The following is a 20,402-nucleotide window of genomic DNA, read 5'->3' on the forward strand; positions in this document are numbered from 1 at the left end:
AGTCAACCAACTCCCCCCCCCCCAATAATTAAAAACATTAAAAACAAACTTTAAAAAATTAAAACATAATCAACAGAAAGCACCATTATGTTGTACCTAAAAGTACAACCTCTTAGCAGGCTCTCCACCAACATCACTGGATTTCTAAACCAGTTGACAACAGCCATGTTTTCAGGCTCTTCTGGAAGGCCAACAAAGTTGGTACCAATCTCACCTCGGGGCAAATGGTATTCCAAAGGGTTGGCTCTGGCAGAAGAAAGGTCTCTTCTTGGATGCCATCAGCTGACATTCCTTTGTAGACTGCATCTGCAATGTGCTCTTTCTGCCAGATCTGATGGGACCAGTAGATGTAATTGGGATGAGGTGGTTCCACAAATAACCCAGTCTCGTGTCAAGTAGGGCTTTATAGATCATCATCAGCAGCTTGAAGCAGAGCAGAGGTGTAATATGTGGTGATCTAGGTGTGCACATGTCTGTGCTGTTGCATTTTGCACTAGCTGAAGCTTCTAGATGCTCTTCAAAGACAGGTCCATGTAGAGTACATTACAGTAATCCATTCACCCATAAAGCACTATATGGAATACAAACATAAAAAATACATAATTCAAAAACCAAAAATAGTGCCTTCAACTACCTGAGTGTCTAGATATTCAGATTGGATACAGAAAAAAACCAATAGTTAGAGCAATTTTGAACTTACGTTTTTCAGGAATGATTTTAGCAATATAAACAGATTAGAGCTGTTTCACATTATTTGCTGGGGTCACTGCTCTGTACTGTTATGATTCTTTTTAGGGAAAAAACTGGAGCAGCTTAGTCTCTGTGTGCTTAGTTTTGAATAATAAAAGCAAACTATCTTTCTCCTAGGTTAGTTCAAATGCAGATTCAAAGGAAAACAGGTATAATAGTATTCACATGCTGTTTTACAGTTTTGCTAATTTTTTCTCCCCACAGGGGAAAACTTGTTTAATTTGAGCTAAATTACTTTTGGTACAAAAAAAACCCTCTGAAACTATTGATACTATTCTTTTAAAAATGATAAGTGTTCCTGCTGTCAGGGAAACAGCTCCCAGGATTAGACTGTATTGCAGTCATCTTGCTCCTCAAACAATGAGATATTTCAGCAGCAATGATTTCCCTCTTTGTACAAGAATGCACTTAAAATCTATATTGTAATGACTATTGTGTTTGCTTAAAAACTAACAATAGGCTATAGCTGAAACAAACATCCATTTGATAAACAGCATAGAGGGATTAGATCTCCCAAAGAGGCCAATTGCCCCTCAAGGATATCTCACTTTGGCCAAAGTTGACCTTCATCTTATGCTTTCTTAAGTCAAACTGATAAGTAATTCTACAAAATGTAAAATTCTTCAGGTTGTAGAGTACAGTATCATGTTCTTCTACAGATAGAATTGCCCTGAACAATTAATGGAAATATATTCCAGGGCATATAAAATAGCTGCTCTGAGTCAAGGACTTCTTTATGAATGCATGAAAGTAAGTAACCCAACTTAGAGATGACTGGCTGTTTAAAAATAATCATTTGTTTATTCTAAAATTGTCTAAACATTATCTGCAAATTGGATTGTAATCACTCTGCAGAAGTACTGTAGTAGAAGGCTGAATTTCTTGAGGGACTTTATAAACGGTCGCAGGGTTGAAGATTGCCTAACTTTGTGGGGAATGGGGAGAATGTTGTGTAAGGTGGGTGCCATGGCAGAGAAGGCTTGCCTCCCAAAACGCACCAAATACAAGTCCCTGGACTATGGAACCCATAACATGCCTTCTCTGCCAGAGCTAATGGGATGGGCTGATGTAACTGGGGAAAGGCAGCAACTGGCATTGGACCAAAACAGACTGGAACCAACACAGCTCATGAAACAGAGGTATTGTATGTGCTCTTCAAGAACCACACATAACAGCCTGCGCCTCTGCATTTTGCACTAGTTGAAGCTTCTGGATGCTCTTCAAGGGCAGCCCCATGCAAAGCACATTACAGTAGTCCAATCTGGAGGTGATTAGGACCTGAGGGACTGTGAGTGGAACCTCCTGATCAAGGTAGGAGTACAACTGATGCACAACATGAAATTGTGCAATACTCCCTCAGCCACAACTGCCACCTGCTCTTTGAGGGGTAGTGAGTCTAGGAGCCCAAGACTCTTTGTCTGGGGTGGTATCACCAGATCAGCATCAAAGTTCATACACAGCAGCAGATTAAGCTAGCAGTATTTTGTGGTGTAAGACCAGAAGAGAGTAAATCATAGATAATGTTTCATCTGGAGTATCTCCAACATACTCTCTTGAAAAGTAACAATTTATTATAACAATTTATTATGATACATGAATTCAGTGAACAAAATTCACTTTAAATACCATCATAATCAAATGACCCTTAGTAAGATTGCTGTCTGGAGTTACAGTTTATATATATATTTTAAAAAGTAACATAAATCAAAAAAAATATTTTTTATTTTGAGTATTACAATTGCAATGTAATAAAAATGCAATATATAAAAGTTTGGAAATAAATTCCACTGAATCCAGGAAGCTAAACTTTTAGTACCCGTGCATAGTACTAAAGTGCCTAAGATTGCGGAGACAATTCACATATCTATTTTCCTTCCCATCCATTATTAGTGTCAACACGTTAACAGCACCTATAATTTCTTAAAGCGGCAAACAGAGCGGGAGCAAACTGTTTACAATATACTCCTTCAGCGCATGCTCTGTTTAGCGGATTGAAGCAAACAAAGGGCGGGCGAACAATCCTCCCGTTTAGAACGCGTTACGTCACAATTTCACATTCTTCCAATGGGTAGTCTGAGACCGGAAGACGACACGAAATCGTTGAGCGAACCGCTAGTTGCTCTCTAACCGGAAATAGCCGTTGTAAAGTCAGTCTGAAGCTAGCATGAATGTCCGGGCTTTCCCGTTACTCTCTGGGTCCTAAAGCCCACCCAGAAAAAGCCCGGCGCCTTGCAGATTGTCCATATCCGATAGTTTGGTGATCTCATGATTGCTGCTTTCAAATACAGGCGCGGCAGACAGGTACGAAGATGGGAGAGTGGCAGATTTCGACTGTGGCGTTACGTTAGATTGGTAGGAGGGAAGAGTTGGAAACCAAGAGGAGGAGGAGGAGGACTGCTTTGCTTTGGGCTGGAGAGAGACAGATACAGCTATAATGTTTTTCAGACCTCCGTGGGTCAATCCGGATTGATCAAGGAGGTGTGAAACAGGGATTACAAGCAGCGGTAAAGCCGGCAAATGTAAGAAGGAATATTCGTTTTATAGGAAGCAGGATGAAAGCAATACAAATTCACATGTAGAGCCTTTCCTAGCCCTTTCCTAGCCCTGAGACGGTACAGTGAGAAATCTGCCACTTGTTGAACCCTTTGTAGTTTTTCTAAAACTATGGGTTAGAATCTTAGGTGTGAGGAAGTTATTTCGAGTTATCTCAAGTCCTGCCCGATGTAAACTTGCTCTATATAAACGATGGAAACTTGACAGTGTACAAATGACACCTTTTGCCTCCCTTTCAAATGTGCTTTCCGGGTAGATAATATAAAATCTTACTCCATACCAGTTGATTTAAGATGGTTCGGATTTGTTTCAACCATTTAAAAATAAGATAAATGAGATCTGTTGCTAAGCAACTTAAGCCCAGGAATGAAGCTGAGAGCAGCCTGATAGCAAAAAGGAATAATGTGGCTCTTTAGCTGGGTATGATTTTGGCATCCGTCTATTTAACAAACATTGGGGAGATCGGTTGTATCACAATTCCACCCTATCAGCCCTTTGAGGTAGGAAACAGACATCCCAAAAATCCCAGAAATGCCACTTTATTGTTGCATTATGTAGCAACTGAGTCTTGAAAATTTGACATTCTCTCTCCGCCCCCTCCCCCATATCAAGGTGGAGCAATCTTGAGTTTCTCATTCCCTTTCAAGGGTAAGCTGATGTTTACACAGCAGTTGTTGATATACCTTCTTCAAGACCATCTTGTACTTCTTTACTCGCACACCTTATACCAGGGCTCCCAAACTGTGACTTATACCTCCCTTGAGAAGATCCAGAGAGAATCTGGGGAGGAGTGAAGAATCGTTTAGTTGTATATTGTTACAAAAAAGTCCACCTTTTGCAAAGTTTTATGTTATCGTTTTAATTGTTCATTTGTGTTCATTTTGATATTTGGATTTTTAGGGGAGGCATGAACCTCAAGATTACATTAAAGGGAAGTGTGAGGGCAAAAAGTTTAGGAGGCTTTCCTTTTATTGACAAGAGCCAGACAGTCTGTATGATCCAGAAGACTTTTATTTGGATATAGTTTTGGGTCTTTGGGTTTGAGTAAATTGGTAGCAAGGAGGAAGTCCAAGTAAATGCCTTGCCACAAATTTCTAGAACTACAGCTGGCTTAACTGTAATCAGTTATTTAGGTGAAACATAGAATGAGTTGGTTTGGTGGATCTGCTTTTCTCCAAGTGATAAGTCTCTAACATAGTGTTCATTAGTGTCCATTAAGGGAATTGTTTTTGCTGATTTATCTGCTAAACCAGGGGTAGGCTCTTGTATGAGTCCTGGACTTCCTTGGCTCTTGTATGAGTCCTGGACTTCAACTCCCAGAATTCCTGAGCCAGCCATGCTGAGGGGAAAGGGGGAGGTTTCCAAGCTGAGCCATGCTGGCTCAGGAATTCTGGGAGTTGAAGTCCATGAGTCATATAAGAGCCAAGGTTGCCTACACCTGGGCTAAACAATCTAGAGATATACATCACTGAATCCCAGTTTACTGCAAAAAAAAAATATTGAACAATTGGGCCAATATACCCCAAATTGGAGTCCTTTAGAGGTACTGATCTTCTCAAAATCTCCAACCAGAAGACAGGCAGGGGTAATGGGAGCTATACAGCTGGATGACATGATAGGTCCATCACTGGAAGTTTTTAAAAAGAGATTAGAGAGCCATTTATCCAGAATGATATAAGGTCTCCTGCAATGATAATTGAATACTTTAATAATAAAGAATTCTTCAATTTGTGATTAAATCCAAATAATTACATTATTGCAAAAATGGCGTGACTGAGATGTTTATTTAAATCTGTGTATTGTAGGTTTTAATATGATTTCAAGAAGTGGGAAAACAAGTGATGTTTGAAATCTTGTGGTGCAAACATATTACATATGAAAATAGCATTGTTTGTTCAGAGAACATAAAGCAGAAAATTAGTTGTAATGGATTCTCAAGTGAATTACTCAGTGTCTGAAATGAAACGGTAAGTTTAATTCCTATAATTAACAAAAATAAAGTTATGACAATTTCTATTCTCTGAATACTCTTGACCATGCAATTTCTGCCATTTGCTAGTTCTGAGAACAGAATGCTAACTGCAGGAAATATATATTTGAAAAAAATGTTTAGTACCAGATAGCAATTTAGAATGTATAAATCATACTGTTAATACTTCATAATTTGAGATTTCACAGTTTGCACTAGTGTTACAATAGTCGTGTGCTACCAGATAATTAACCAATAGTGCTGGTATCTTAGTGAAAATTCAGCTTTCTGTAGGATTGTGTTAGCTTACTCTAGTTGGTTTTAAAAATAACTCCCTACACCTACATCACAAAATCATTAACAAGTTTAGATTTTGTTTGGAAATACATAGCAAATATAGGATTGTGCTATAAATATATCTAAGACAACATCCCTTGATAAAGCATTCCTGAAATTCCTGTAATTAAGAATAGCAAAATACAAGTAGTCCTTGAATTACAACAGTTCATTTAGTGACTGTTCCAAGGTACAACAGCACTGAAAAAAGTGACTTATGACTGTTTTTCACACTTATAACCCTTGCAGCATCCACTTGGTCATGTGATCAAAATTCAAATGCTTGGCAACTGGCTCATGTTTATGATGGTTGCAGTATCCCCAGGGTCATGTGATCACTTTTTGTGACTGACAATCAGTGTCAACGGGGAAGCCGATTCACTTAACAACCATGTTACTAACTTAACAGCTGTGGCAAAAAAGGTTGTAAAATAGGGCAAAACTCACTTAACTGTCTCACTTAGCAACCGAAATGTTGGGCTCAATTGAGAATTACCTGTACAAATATACACACATATATACATATACACATATGCTACACACACACACACACACACACACACACACACACACACACACAGAGTTTTCATGGTTCTTCAATCCAGTTTTGGTAATAAAATATAACTGACAAAAAGATACCTTATTTTCTAAATTTTGTATTTTACTTACCAAATAGAATGAAACTAATGGGTAAAATTGCAGCTTCCTTTCTAATAAACAGGACGATTTGAGCTGTGAGACTCAAATTAGTCAGAGAAGTGTATTTAGTCCCCGTCAGAAGTTGTTTCCATTTTCTCTTCAAGATGTGATTTTTCATGAAAGTTTTTTTAAAACTTTCATATTTATATTTATAATTGCCTGTTGACAATTAAGTATTTTTTTAATGGGGGCAGCTGGCTTTTCCTCTTGTCTTACCATGTTTATATTTTTCTTTTCCTGCTTACCATCATGTTATGTCATATCTATAACATTATTTTTTATCCCTGAATTGTTCTGCTGGTCACTTCCCATACTATATGAAAAGTAAATGCAGTATTTTAAAAAGTTGCTTAATTTTCCCTTTATGGTATATTATATTTAAAAAAAGAGGTATTTTATCACACTTCCTCACTGTCAGTGCAAGAAAAAAAATTGTTATTTTATGTGAGGTGGTTGCCATAGTTACCTTAGTAACTTAGATAAAAGATTTAGTTTTGTTTCATGAACCTTTCCCTTTTATTTGAGAAGCTGAGTAAGGTTTACGAGTTAAGAATTATAATTCCAGGTAGTTTATATTTTGGTGCCTAAAAGGATAACATTAAAAGAGTTGTATGCATGCATCTTCTAGTAATAATGAATTAATAGTAATTAGAATTGAGCTGGGTTCATCAGGGTAAACTTATTTTCCCTCGACATCAAGGAAACCAGTCAACAGCTCTCTCTGTTTCTCATTACCTGAATATATGGCAGCTGGTAAGATGCAAAACATCCATATTTTAAAAGCTACGCACAGGAAGAATTTTATTTTATTATTGTGAGAAGCCACTCCTCCTGGACTTTCTCCATGTACAAAATTATTTAAGCTGCATTATTAATGATCAACGCTTCCATATTTTTCTAAGTAGAGTTTGAAAAATGCTGGCTGAACAAAATAAATGTTATTTTTGTTTTTATTTAAGCAAGAGACAAAGGAAGAAATGTAAGGTTTGAAAGAGATTGACTTTTATAATGGGTGGCATCTCTTGTGTTTAATTTGTTTCTACCCTGCCTTCATTTTTCGGCATGACTCACAACCCTTTAAAAATATAACATATAAAGCAGAATTTTTAAATCGGTGCAGTTAGAATTAAATATAAAAAGTTGATAATCTTTAAAATGTCCTTCAGTGATCTGCAGTCGCAGATGTAGGTAGCTTCTGAGACATTCTTGAATGCAATGGTAGTGAATAGGGAGCAAAACAGTTCCATTAATAGCCAGAGCTCCAGCGTATATTACCTTGGAAACGAATCTTATAAATTGAATGGGGCTTAGTTCTGAGTGAGAAATGCAACCTTGCTGCCTTGATTATTTGAAAATTCAGAGCTGGTATGACTGAGATCATTGTTAGTGAAAAGTCCTTGCATTTTTAAACAGGAACTTTGCAAAGACATTTCTCCACAATCATAGTGAAGCTGATGTGGAAACAAAGGAAGATCTGAGAAGAAAACTCCATCAAGCCAAGAAAGAGAAACTTGACATAACTGCTAAACATAATGCAGAGGTAACAAATTCATTGCTGTTGCTGTGTGTGTGTGTGCGCGCGCGCAACATTCTTATATAAAGTACTCATCCTGTTGAATGATGACCTTTCCCTCCAACTTGCCACCTTTCTGATGTGTCTGTGAAGAACTACACCAGCCTTCCTCAATGATGCTAATGAAGGAGTTTGCATTAGGCTTCTGCACTCTTGGACCCTGGTTTAAAAGAACTTCTTTCAATCTTTTTTTTTTTTATTATTATTATTATTTTTTTAAAATTTATTTTTTATTTTTCCAAACTCTCCCCCATACATATACTGTGATATTTATCAGATATTAACATACATTCTTTTTACATTCTTATATATAAGATACTTTTAATGAAATAAATACATGCACATGACTTTTGGTGTTGCTCGCCCATTTCCCCTTTTACTGCATCCCCACTCCTTCTTCTCTACCTTCTNCTCCTCTCCTCTTCTCTTTCACCACTCTCTCCTCCAACCTTCCTACTTCCTTCTCCCCTCCTTTACTCTTTTCTCTCTCCTCTCCTTTCTTTCCTCTCATCCCTCTTCAGATACAATTCAGGGGTAATGTCCGAACAACTCCTCTCTCCAAATTTCCCTATCTGTATTATATACAATAAGATTAATTTTCTCTTACATTGATACTTCTATTTATCTAACCTTCTCAGTATATACGTCTATAAATATGTATACAACCTCTTTCAATCTTGTCCAAGTCCAATCTTTGTGGTATTAAAGTTACTATGTCTTTTAAAGCAGCTGCAGCATTTTTTTCTTTTTGCAGGCTTACATGAAAACCTAAAAGAGGGAGCTGCTTTAATGAATACAATAGGTACTGTGCTTCATGAGATCCAAAGCACTTCTAAGTCATAGTCACAACATGGAAAGTCATATTAAGATTCTTCCAAATGTTTCTTTTTTTTCTTGGATTATTTTCCACCTCTTTTTTGTAAAATGAGAAACCAGAATACAGGTATAATTCTCATGGGAAAAGAACTTCATTTATGTTTTAAAAAATATATGATAGGATGTAGGTGATTAAAAGAACTCAATAATCTACCTTAGTGGGGTCTTCTAAGTTAGATGTGCTTCTTGCATTTTTTTTATTGTTATACATAATTTGCTTTTCACTTTGGAGTTCCCGTCAATAATTAGTTTCTAATATAGCATTTTTGATTGATTTTTATTAATAAAATGTTAGTAATAATTTTTTTTAATACAGTATTACACAATGCGTTATGTTATTTTGATACAGTGGTATTTATACAGTGTTGACTAGAGTTTCTTAACACTCTAAGGTTTAGATGACTTAGGCTATTAAAAAGAAAAAAAAGCATTATATACATGACCCATATCTGCTGGGCAGTGTTATGCTTCAGGGTTTAGTGATTGTAGTCTAGAAAACAGATTTCCTGATGTTTCTTGGGAATTCTATACGCGCCATCTATAGTTGCTCGGAAATGTCAGTCAATCTGTTATCTAGACCATAATCACTAAACCCTGAAGCCCAACACTGCCCAAAATGTATTAATCAGTATGAACTGTTTAAGATGTTGATCTTAATAAACATATGGTTATTTAGCTTTTACATCCAAAGCATGAATGTGAAGGGATTGTTGTTTAAGAAATATGAGTCAAAAGTTCCCTAGGGCTCATGGAGTTAATTATGTACTCAGTGAGATTCCTGCTGTAATTTGCATCTTGCTTGTAACATAATTCCTGTTGGACTTGGAAGGAAGCTGGAGATAATGCATTTCTCCTCAGTAGATGAATAGCCTGGAGGCCACATGCAGTTTCCAACTCATTGAGATTGTGTTGCAGAAATTCATCAGCAAAAATGCCTAAATTTTGATGGCTTGATTTTTGCTTGTTTTCTAGGCTTTGTGGCGGTTTTAAATATAGGAATAGAAGGTGTTTGCATCCCTGAGACTGCCTACTCCTACCTTTAATTTTCCCCATGTTAAAAAAAACATAAAACAACCCAGAAAAAAATAGCTTCAGAAAGCTACTTACCTTCAGCTCACTTCACAAGTACGAATGGATAATCTTCTGCAGTCCTTATAAAGTTGGGGTACTAAGATAAGCTCCCCATTTTTGAAAAGTGGAATATTTTAAAGAAAGCAATTTCCAGTGTTACTTCACCCTGAACTGCATGGAAAGTGTTCATGCAATATAACAAAAATGTAGGCCTGGCTGGTAAGTTCAGGTAGTTCTCACTTAACAACTGCAATCGGGACCAGCAACTCCATTGCTAAGCAATGGGGTTGTCAAGTGAAACATCACATGACCATGATGCCAATTCCTCTGTGCTTGTAAAGAGAATGACTTGCAGTTGTTCAATGCAGCATCATGTTCCTACGACTTTCAAGTTACTGCTGGCTTCCCAATTCACTTTACTTGGCAGAAGTCAGCTGTGAAGATCGCAGATGGAGTTCATGTAACTCTGGGGTGATCATAAGTTCAAGGACTGGTTGTAAACCTACTTTTTTAGCACTGTTGTAAGTCTGAACAGTCGCTAAACAGGCGCTAGACAATAACCAAGAACTACCTGTATAAAATGATTTAGAGCAGAACATGAAAATAATAAAGAGTCTCGCCGTACAAAGCCCACCTTCCATTGCGTATGAACTACTGTAAGTCTTGTCAATTCAACAGTGAAGAAAATACTTCAACAGTTAAGAAGTGAAAGGTTTGACACTTAAAATGAGCTAACTAAGCAGCTTTCAAATGAAATGAGCATTTGAGATGAAAAAGTTTTAACGGGCATCGTGAACGAAAGTTCAAACTTAACGCTGCGTGCAGCTTACCGTAATGGTGATTCAAACTAAGACCAGACAGCCTTTTATAAAAAGAGAGGGGGGAAGTATGATGGATTTCATGCAAACTTTGTGGTAATTTAATAGACTTAGGCTGGGTTCTAATTTTCAGAATGTGAAAGTGAATTGTGAAGTTGCTGGTGGTGACAGGAATTGCACTAAGACCTGCATCCTTATGTTAAAAGTAGCTATCAATGAAATTGATGAAACAGCACATCAGATCCTTAGCTTTGATGGCACAGAATTGTTCTGGAAGAGAATGTCAGAAAGAATATACACTTCCAAAGAGGAAAAGACAATGCAAACTTTTAAGGCTGTTAAATATCAACACATCCTTTTATTTGGAGCTATTGTAGCAGGAGATGACAAACTGAAACTGTTTACCATTGGAAAACCCTTCTGCTTTTAAAGGCATCAGAAAGACTGGGTCCTTTCTATGCATTATTGTTCAAATCCAAAAGCTTGGAGCTCAACAGCTTTTTTTCTAGACTAGATTCATCCATTGATTTAATCCTGAGGGAGAAAAAGGAAAGTACCATTCATAGTTTGGTTTTGATTTGCAATGTTTTACAGTAACTGTATTAATTTTCAAGTATTATGTGATTAGGTAATTTACAATCATGTAAAGGCATTTCGGCATATAAACAACAGACGAAAGAAGAAAAAAAAAAGGAAAATCAAAATGATTTTCACAAACCTTTCAACCCAATTTGTTTCAAGGCATCTTAAGTGTAAATAATTGCGTAATAGGAGTATTCAAAAAATAATTTATCAATAAAGTTACCTGTAATTTTTTTTTCTTCAAAAAAAACCTGGATTTCATTTATAGCTATCAAACTACGAAAGCCAGATTGCAAAACTGCGAGCGGAAGTTGAGAAGGGCGAAGCTGTCCGACAAAGCCTGGAGTATGAATTAGCCGTAGCAAGGAAAGAAGTTGGCATAGAACGGTATTCATCAGAAGAAAAATTGGGCGGAGCAAACAAACAAATAGAACAGCTGCAAGGTAAAATTCAGAATATATTTACAATAAATAATTAACAGATTTCTGAACATTTTCCCTATGAATATAATTCAGTAACAGTGTTTTCCTGACATAAATAGGGAGTTAATTGTTTTAGAAACACCTTATTAATATTCAGGTCTGACTCTCCTGGGTCTTTCTCATTTTGTTACTGCCACTGATTGTTTGGTTAAGATTGTTACTTAATTTCTCAGATTTAGAGTTTTTAAACTAGTTGCCACATTTTTCATAGTCAGTTTCATCGATTCTGAATATTCTGAGTTAAAATGTAATATTTTAATTTGTAACTTCCACATTTTTTGCTTGGTTGAAAAGGTTTAACAGCAGGTGCTAACAACTTAGAAAAACAATTTATAAGAATGACATTTGTAATATATACATTTAATAAACCTTATATTTTTAATAATACTTTATTACCCTTCTTTAATATCTCTTATACTTTAATGCAGTAAATACATCAAAATTATTGTTTTTCTTGTGTCCTGATTCTAACATTTCATTCCATTCCTATTTTTCCTTGCTTATGTTAATTTCTACTTGCTTATTAATTTGGAAATATTTCTGAATTACTTAAAAAAATTCTCAATAATCCCAATTGTTTTTTAATAACAAGAAACTCAGTGTCTATATAAATTAATGATGGGAAAATATTTGGTCCCAGAGTTCTAGCAGAACTGATACACAATTTTGAAATTGTTGTCATTTTGTTGGGTGCTCATTACTACCTAATTAAAAAGATATTAACATGATGATTATGTTGTATACTTGGCTGAATAGCAACTTTAAATGATAGCTAGTGGATTATTTGTTTTCCAAGTATAATAAACTGGTGTCAGTTAAGCAAATTCATTGTTTGCATATAACTAGTAGCATTTTCCCCCTTTAAATTTACTCTTTTTCATAAATCCATTAAATTTTATATCCTTTTCCTGACCAATATTAATTGTCTGTTCCTGCATTCCTGCAATTGTTTAATGATACTATATTAAAAAAGCTACATGATCCTTGTTAGGGCTTTGCAGGTTTATTGTTTTAAGCAACAAGTACTCCCCAAAACCAGCTTTCATTAGTTTGCAGCCTGCCATCGCAGAAGGTCTCTGTTGAGGGCGCGGGGCTGCAAGGGGTGAGACCCCCATGCGCACGCACACACACATATACGCACACACTCTTTGCAGATGGTGGGAGAAGAACCTATGCTACTTTAATTCACCTTTTAATTGTATTTGAGAATCACCTTGTGTCTCTTTCCAAAAGAAACCATCAGAGCTCTTCAGCAGAAATTGAATGAGGCGGAGAAAACATTTCACTTCAATAAGTGTCAATGGGATGAAAAACAGAGAAGATTTATCAATGAGTTATCAGAAAAGGAGCTGATTATTGGTACCTGCCATGCTGAATATGAAACCCTTTTGAAGGAAAGGATGAGATTGGATGATATTTTGAAGGTAAACCTTTCTTTATGGTGTCTTCAGGAAGGTCATGATTGATGATGGTTATCATTGGAGCTCTCAACTCTATGGCAGTGTTTCTCAACTGTGATCACTTGAAGATGGGTGGACTTCTGCTCCCAGAAGTCCTCCCATCTTCAAGTGGTCAAGGTTGAGAAATAGTGCTCTATGGTGTATGTGTCAACATAGCATGTATGTACAAAGGGGCAGGGCTTAGACAGCAAAGAATTCTGGGAGCTGAAGTCCACCCATCTTCAGGTGGTCAAGGTTGAGAAACAGTGATCTATTGCAGAGGTCCCCAACCTTTTGGGCACCAGGGACCGGTTCAATGGAGAGAGTTTTTTCCATGGACCGGAGGGAGTGTGGTTTCATGTACTACCTGCATCCTGTAGATGGGGCATTGCTTGTTTGCGCGGACCGGTTTCTGGCATGCTGCAGACCAGTGCTTGTCCACGGACCGAGGGTTGGGGACCCCTCCTCTCTGGTATGCATCAACATAGCATGCATGTACAAAGGGGTAGTTGCCATTCTTTTTCTGACCTACTCCTATGGCTGTTGCTATATTTAATCGAAACTTTATGATTCAGAACGTAAACACATATTCTTACAGTATTTTCTGCTCTGTTTTTCTACAAAAAAGTTTCTTGGGCTTAAAAAAACATCTTGCAGTTGAAAAAATATGACACAAACTGAAAGGGGATTCAGAGGGAAAAGGAAAACAGAAAGTTGAGGCACTTGCTTGTAATTGCAGCACTCTGGAACTGAATTTATCTGAAGAAATGGTTGCTTTTTGGCAAAGGTTTTACATTGATGTTTTCTAAAACATAGTGATAGAGAGAGATGAGCTTTTGTCTTGCTCTGCAGGATGGGTGAGTGGGGGAAAATATTTTAAATTTAGGGTTGTCTTCCTGGCGAAATATTGTAAGTCTTATTTTTCAGGCACAGAGGTAAGCAAACTGCTTAAATTTAAATGATTAAGTGGGAGATTGATTTTTTTCCCTTTGACATGACAGTGTTCCTTGAGGAGAAGAAAAAATGTCTTAATGGTTCTTGGCCAGTGAAGAGTCCAGAGCAGTGGTTCTCAATCTTTTCTTCACCACGGACTCCCTTTAAATAACTTTTGTGGCCACGGACACCCAAGTTGTCACAAGATTTAAATAATAACATTTTGTCAAGCCTTCATGGTCCTTCCTGAGGTTCACGAACCACTGGTTTAGAACAGTGGTGGCGAACCTATGGCAGGGGTGCCAGAGGCGGCACTCAGAGCCCTCTCTGTGGGCACGCGCGCTGTCGCCCCAGTCCTATGCCTTCAGCTGGGTTTTATAAAACCTTTTCACTTTAGGCCTCCAGCGCCGTGTACAAAAAAAAAAAAAAGGTTCAATCAATCAGTCAATTTCAACTTCTTGTGGGAAAAAAAAAGATTTTGCAAAGTTGGAATTGATTGATTGAACTTTTTAGTCCCACCCAGTCTGCTGTTACCACCGCAGTCACACCCACCCAATGGGCCACACCCACCCAATGGGCCACGCCCACCCGGCACTCGACGATGCATAAGTGGGTTTTGGGTTGCAGTTTGGGCACTCGGTCTCTAAAAGGTTCGCCATCACTGGTCTAGAGCATGAGTGTCCAACCTTTTGTCTTGCTTGGACCTCATTGAGTGAAGAGTAATTGTCTTGGGCCACATATAAAATATATAATATATTTAATGTATATAACTCGCATAATGTTAAAAGTTTGCAGTCTTGAGGGGTGGCATTATTAGCTCTCCAGGGCCACATGTGGCCAGTGGTCACAGGTTGGGTGTGCCTGGTCTAGAGTGTGGGGCTCTTTTAAGTCCCGTTCCTTGCTTCCTCCAAGATGTTCAAGATGGGGAACGTAACTTCCTTCTCTCATCCAAGAGTGTAAGTTGATGTTCTTTTTTGGGGGGGGGAGGTTCTTACCCAATATAACTAGCAGATGTTTGCAGCCTGATTTCATCAAAGAAAAAGTAGTGATTTGTAGCTGAATTCAGCAGGGACAATTGAGAGACAGAAAAGAGTGAGAGCTATTCACACGTTAAAAAATAGTCTGATCCACAAAGCAGAGATGGGCATTGTGTAGGCTTTCAGTGCTCCTTGCTCTGCAGTTCCCATCAGCACCACCTCTTCTCTCTACAGGAAAGGCTTGATGGGACTTGGAATTCAATAATGTTGATAGTGACCAGTGTTGCTGTCCCTGCGGTAGATTATTTCCTTAAAGCAGAATTTCATACCTAGATCAAACTGAGTTTAGGATTTTGATTTGCAAGCAGAATGATTGGAACGGTGGTTTGTTCAGATACAATGGTAGTTTTTCTTGAGATGTCTCACTTTCCCTGCAGTGTAGCAAAAAAATATTATTTTTCCTTAAATCTAAGCAGTTTCAACTACCATACCTGAATAAAGGTATCATCCATTCAGACCGATTCACTGAGAGCGCAGTGAACTCTGTCTATGAAGAAAATGTCTTGCGTGAAATGTTTTCCCTCCTCTCCCTGGTAAAATTAGGAAATGAGAATAACATGGATCTACAACACAATGTTTGACAGCTTCAATTAATTCCCGTATGTCTATATTTCTAGCTATATGTCAAGCCTACAGTAGGTTATGATTAAGTTAATTTTAACCTGTATCTACATCAAGGAGACCTTGGAATGCCAGAAGGAACAGAAGAACGTGATAGAGTCAGAGATCATAAAAGTGGCAGAAGAAGAGTTTAGGTGTCAGGCAGAACACTGGGAATCAGAAAGAAGCGAACTCCAATTTTTGTTGCAGGTATCTTTCGTTGTAGTTAGATAACGCTGCTAAACTAGAAGTAGTCATATCTTTATTATAAGCCCAAAACAGTATTGGATTAATTGTTAAAAATATAGGTAGTCCTCAATTAACAACCACAGTTCAGCCCAAAATGTATGTTGCTAAGTGAGACATTGGTTACGTGAGTTTTGCCCCATTTTACAACTTTTCCTGCCACAGTTGTCAAGCGAATCACTGCAGCTGTTAAGTTAGTAACCCGGTCGTTAAGTGAAACTGGCTTCCCCACTGACTTTGCTTGTCAGAAGGTCACAAAAAATTATCACATTATCCCGGGACACTGCAGCCGTCACAAATATGAACCAGTTGCCAAGCATCCAAATTTTAATCACATCAACCATGGGCATGCTGCCACTGTTGTAAATGTGAAAAATGGTCATAAGTTACTTTTTTCAGGAGTGTTGTAATTTTCAACAGTCACTAAATGAACTGTTGTAAGTCGAGGACTACCTGTAATATAAGAGTACTATTAGACTGTTCCCTTTAGACCTTTGGATATTGTAAGCTGATGTCTCTTCTTACAACACAATAGTCAATGCTATAATGGCAGACTGTCTCTCCTCCTTAAAAGAATGTGCATCTTTTCTTAAATGTATCTGTCTATACCAGGGGTGTCAAACTCAATTTCATTGAGGGCCGCATCAGCATTGTGGTTGCCGTTTAGTTTAGTTTAGTTTTATTAAATTTATACCCCGCCCTTCTCCCGGAGGACTCAGGGCGGCTTACAGCCAGTTTAAAAACAATAATACAATACAATACAAAATTTAAAAGTGATTAAAAATAAATATTTAACTAGGCCGCTTCTACTAAATTTTTTTGTTAAAACCAATTTAAAATACCCCTAGGCCAGTCCTGCCCACTGAAATAACCAAGTTTTGAGGGCGCGGCGGAAGGAGGGGAGATCCGGAATCACCCAGATCTCTGGGGGCAGCTCGTTCCAGAGGGTGGGTGCTCCGACAGAGAAGGCTCTCCCCCTGGGGGTCACCAGCCGACACTGTCTGGTTGACGGCACCCTGAGGAGGCCCTCTCTGTGGGAGCGTATCGGCCGGTGGGAGGTGATCTGTGGCAGAAGGCGGTCTCGGAGGTAACCAGGTCCAATGCCATGGTGCGCTTTGGGGGCTGAGTGGGTGTGGCTGGGATGGGTGTGGCCTACTGGGTGGGCATGGCTGGGGTGTGTCTATCAAAGCCAGAACGCGCTCAGCCTAAGATCCACTGGAACCATCAAGGAGCTGCCTCGCCACCTCTGCCCTGCCCCCCCGGGTGTGCGCACAGGAGACGGCCAGCGCTGGCGTCCTGGGTGAAGTCAGCCTGCGGGACAAGACAGCCAGCAGGGACGCCGGACTCCGCTTGCGCGCGCACCCAGAGCACAGGCCAATGCTGCCCCATGGATTTAAGGCTGAGTGTGTTCTGGCTTTGATGGACACAACCAGGTTGTAGATCAGCACCCGGTCGTCCTGGGCCAGGCTGAGGTGTGGCGGGCTGGTCCTTCGCTCTTTCCAGAGCAGGTCCTCGAGCCAGATGGAATCACATATCGGACCAGATCCGGCCCGCGGGCCTTGTGCTTGACATGTCTGGTCTATACTATCTTTGGCCAGGATATCCCGGTATAATAATTCATAGATACATAGAAAACTAATGGCAGAAAAAGACCTAGTAGTCCATTGAGTCTGCCCTTTGAGTTTATTGTTTTTTGTTTTCTTTTCAGTTTACTTATTCTTTTAAATTGTTATTTATATATTTCATTCATGTTTATTTTATTTTTAATTTTTGTCAGATGATGGGCAAGTGTTTATCCCAAGCGAGTTTAAACTCAGTTACTGATAACTGATCCACTACCTCCGCTGGAAGTTGGTTCCAAGCTTCCACTTCCTTTTTCTGTGAAGTAATACTTTCTAACATTACTTTTGAACTTCCCTGCTGTCAGTGTGAGGTTATGTCCCCGTGTTCTTGATTTTTGCTTTAATATTGAGAGTGCATAGTAAAGTCCAAGTTTCTAGTCCAAATGATCACAGCACTGTATACCTTAGATGGGCATGCCTTAGGAGTTAGACTAGAGCATGGACTGCACCTGGTGTAAAGTAGTTAAGGAGGCAGCTTACTGCAAAACTATTTTTGCAGTTCAAAAGGCCAGTATGCTGTACAGCAAGATTCAACACTCTTGTACTAGAACAGGGGTCCCCAACCCCTGGTCCGTGGACTGGTATTGGGCCACGGCATGCCAGCACCGGTCCGCACAAACAACCAAAGCTCCATCCGTGGGATGCAGGCAGCACACAAAACCACGCCCCCTCCGGTCCGCGGATAAACCTCTCTCCACGGAACCGGTCCCTAGTGCCCAAAAGGTTGGGGACCTCTGTACTAGAATATAAAAGTCTACTTAGCCTGGATATCTGAACTAGGTCAGCTTCTTTATATACTGACCTGGTAAAAGCAGGGATGTCCTCTTCGTGCGGCCGTATCTTTAGAGGTTCACAGTCTCCTAAGAGGAAGGTGTTCCTCTCCCTATTTAGTTATGGTTGGCATCACAAATTGTACCAGCTGAAGATATACTTGTGGACTCAGGCTGTTACATTTGGGTTGCTAATATCTTTGTTGTTCTGTAAAATAGTTTTAATCTAAAGTAAATGATATACTTTTAGTATATACATCTGAAACATTCAGATTGTTCCCACAATTACCAGGCACCATGTCTATAGTCAGACTAGCTGCAGATTCTAGAAATTGCATGCAATATATCTGAAGAGTTGGGAAAGGCTGATCTGTATGTTCAGCTCATTTCCGTACAGTAGATGCAGTACTTCCAGATCTGCTCCGAAATCCATTTTAGGTCAGTTTGAAATTAGAAAGTAGATTACAAACTTTTAACCACTCCAGAGCTCTTCATACAGGCGGGAATTTAAACAGTGTCAATCAACAAGAAAAGAGAAAGAGCAGAGAAGAAAGTGACTAATGTTCAAGTAGTGTGATTTCCCCCTAAAGGCAATAAAGTGATATCTTTATTGTTTCCTGTGCTCCAAATATAAACATTGGTAGTCAGATTTATCTATTTACTAAAGTACTGAAGATGTGTAGTTAAACTAAAAATTAACGTGAAAAACTTAACTTCCTCAGTAATCTCAATAATAATAATAATAATAATAATAATTTAATTTATATACCGCCCTTCTCCCATAGGACTCAGGGCGGTTCACAGCATATTTAAAAACAGATACTATACACAAATACAAAAATACAAAAACACAAAAAGAAGATGAGATTGTTTTCAAAGCAAGCGTCTGTTAAAAAGATGTTAAGCAACATCTCTAATTTACAGAGAACAATGAAAGCGAGGGAAGGAAAAGCCAATATCTTGCAAGAATTGGGTTTATTTGTAAATCAAACGTGTTGTGAAATAAGAGTGACAAAAAAGGATTTAAAGAAAAAGTGATAACTGTAAAAGAAGTTGGTACCAAGTAGCACGCATAAAACTTAAAAGGAAAAATTATCCTAATGTAATAATAACAATCACCATTGACATTAATAAAATCAGTCAATTTGCAAAAGGCAGCTTTCCTTGGAACAGATTACAACCTGCAACAGTACATTAAAGTTACAAGGACATAAAGTTACAAGGTCTTTACCAACAGGTTGCAGAATTGGGCAATCTGTTGCTGCTGAAATGTTGAATTACAGGTTAGCCGTGGTAGCATAGCCAATATAAAGTGTGCAAGGAGTTTTAATTCAGTAATCTCTGAACAGCCTCAGATTTCTTACACTTGGATAATAAAGTGCCTATCTGTGTGTATGTGGGTTCATAAATATAAAATCTAATTGGGCATTGATTTGATCTGGTTATAGTGAGTGTTGATCCTTAGAAATCATATACAGTGGGGGAAAATATTATTTGATCCCTTGCTGATTTTGTACGTTTGCCCACTGACAAAGAAATGATCAGCCTATAATTTTAATGGTGGGTTTATTTTAACAGTGAGAGACAGAATAACAACAAAAAAAAATCAGAAAAACGCATTTCAGAAAAATTATAAATTGATTTGCATTTTAATGAGTGAAATAAGTATTTGATCCCCTATCAATCAGCAACATTTCTGGCTTCCAGGTGTCTTTTATACAGGTACTGAGAGCTGGGCATCTTCTCCCCTTTCCTTCTATCTTTCTTAGCATTATTTATATTTTTAGGTAAATTTGGTGTGTGCTCATTGCTACTCAAGTTGGCTCAGCCTTCCATCCTTCTGAGGTGGGTAAAATGAGGACCCAGATTGTTGGGGGCAACTTGCTAACTCTGTAAACTGCTTAGAGAGGGCTGTTAAGCCCTGTGAAACGATATATAAATCTAAGTGTTATTACTATTGCTATTTTTATGGTTTGATTTTTAATCTTTCCTTTCTGTTACCTGTGAGCAATTATGTTGCAACTTTGAAATGGAAGATCTGGTCCC

General features: G+C 38.3%; 1 protein-coding gene across 1 annotated transcript in view; it reads left to right on the plus strand.

Annotated features, from left to right (window-relative positions):
* Window positions 1–2,895: 2,895 nt before the first annotated feature.
* CCDC171 (coiled-coil domain containing 171) overlaps window positions 2,896–20,402 on the plus strand; it is a 183,881-nt gene continuing 166,374 nt past the window's right edge. The window contains exons 1-6 of the mRNA XM_029284871.1: window positions 2,896–3,051; window positions 5,109–5,270; window positions 7,721–7,847; window positions 11,496–11,670; window positions 12,943–13,133; window positions 15,797–15,928. Of these exons, the coding sequence (XP_029140704.1) occupies window positions 5,230–5,270; window positions 7,721–7,847; window positions 11,496–11,670; window positions 12,943–13,133; window positions 15,797–15,928 (666 nt within the window). The 5' untranslated portion in view covers window positions 2,896–3,051; window positions 5,109–5,229. The remainder of the gene's footprint in view (window positions 3,052–5,108; window positions 5,271–7,720; window positions 7,848–11,495; window positions 11,671–12,942; window positions 13,134–15,796; window positions 15,929–20,402) is intronic.

The sequence above is a fragment of the Protobothrops mucrosquamatus genome, unplaced genomic scaffold (assembly GCF_001527695.2).
Source record: "Protobothrops mucrosquamatus isolate PMUCROS unplaced genomic scaffold, P.Mucros_1.0 scaffold1045, whole genome shotgun sequence".
NCBI lineage: Eukaryota > Metazoa > Chordata > Lepidosauria > Squamata > Viperidae > Protobothrops > Protobothrops mucrosquamatus.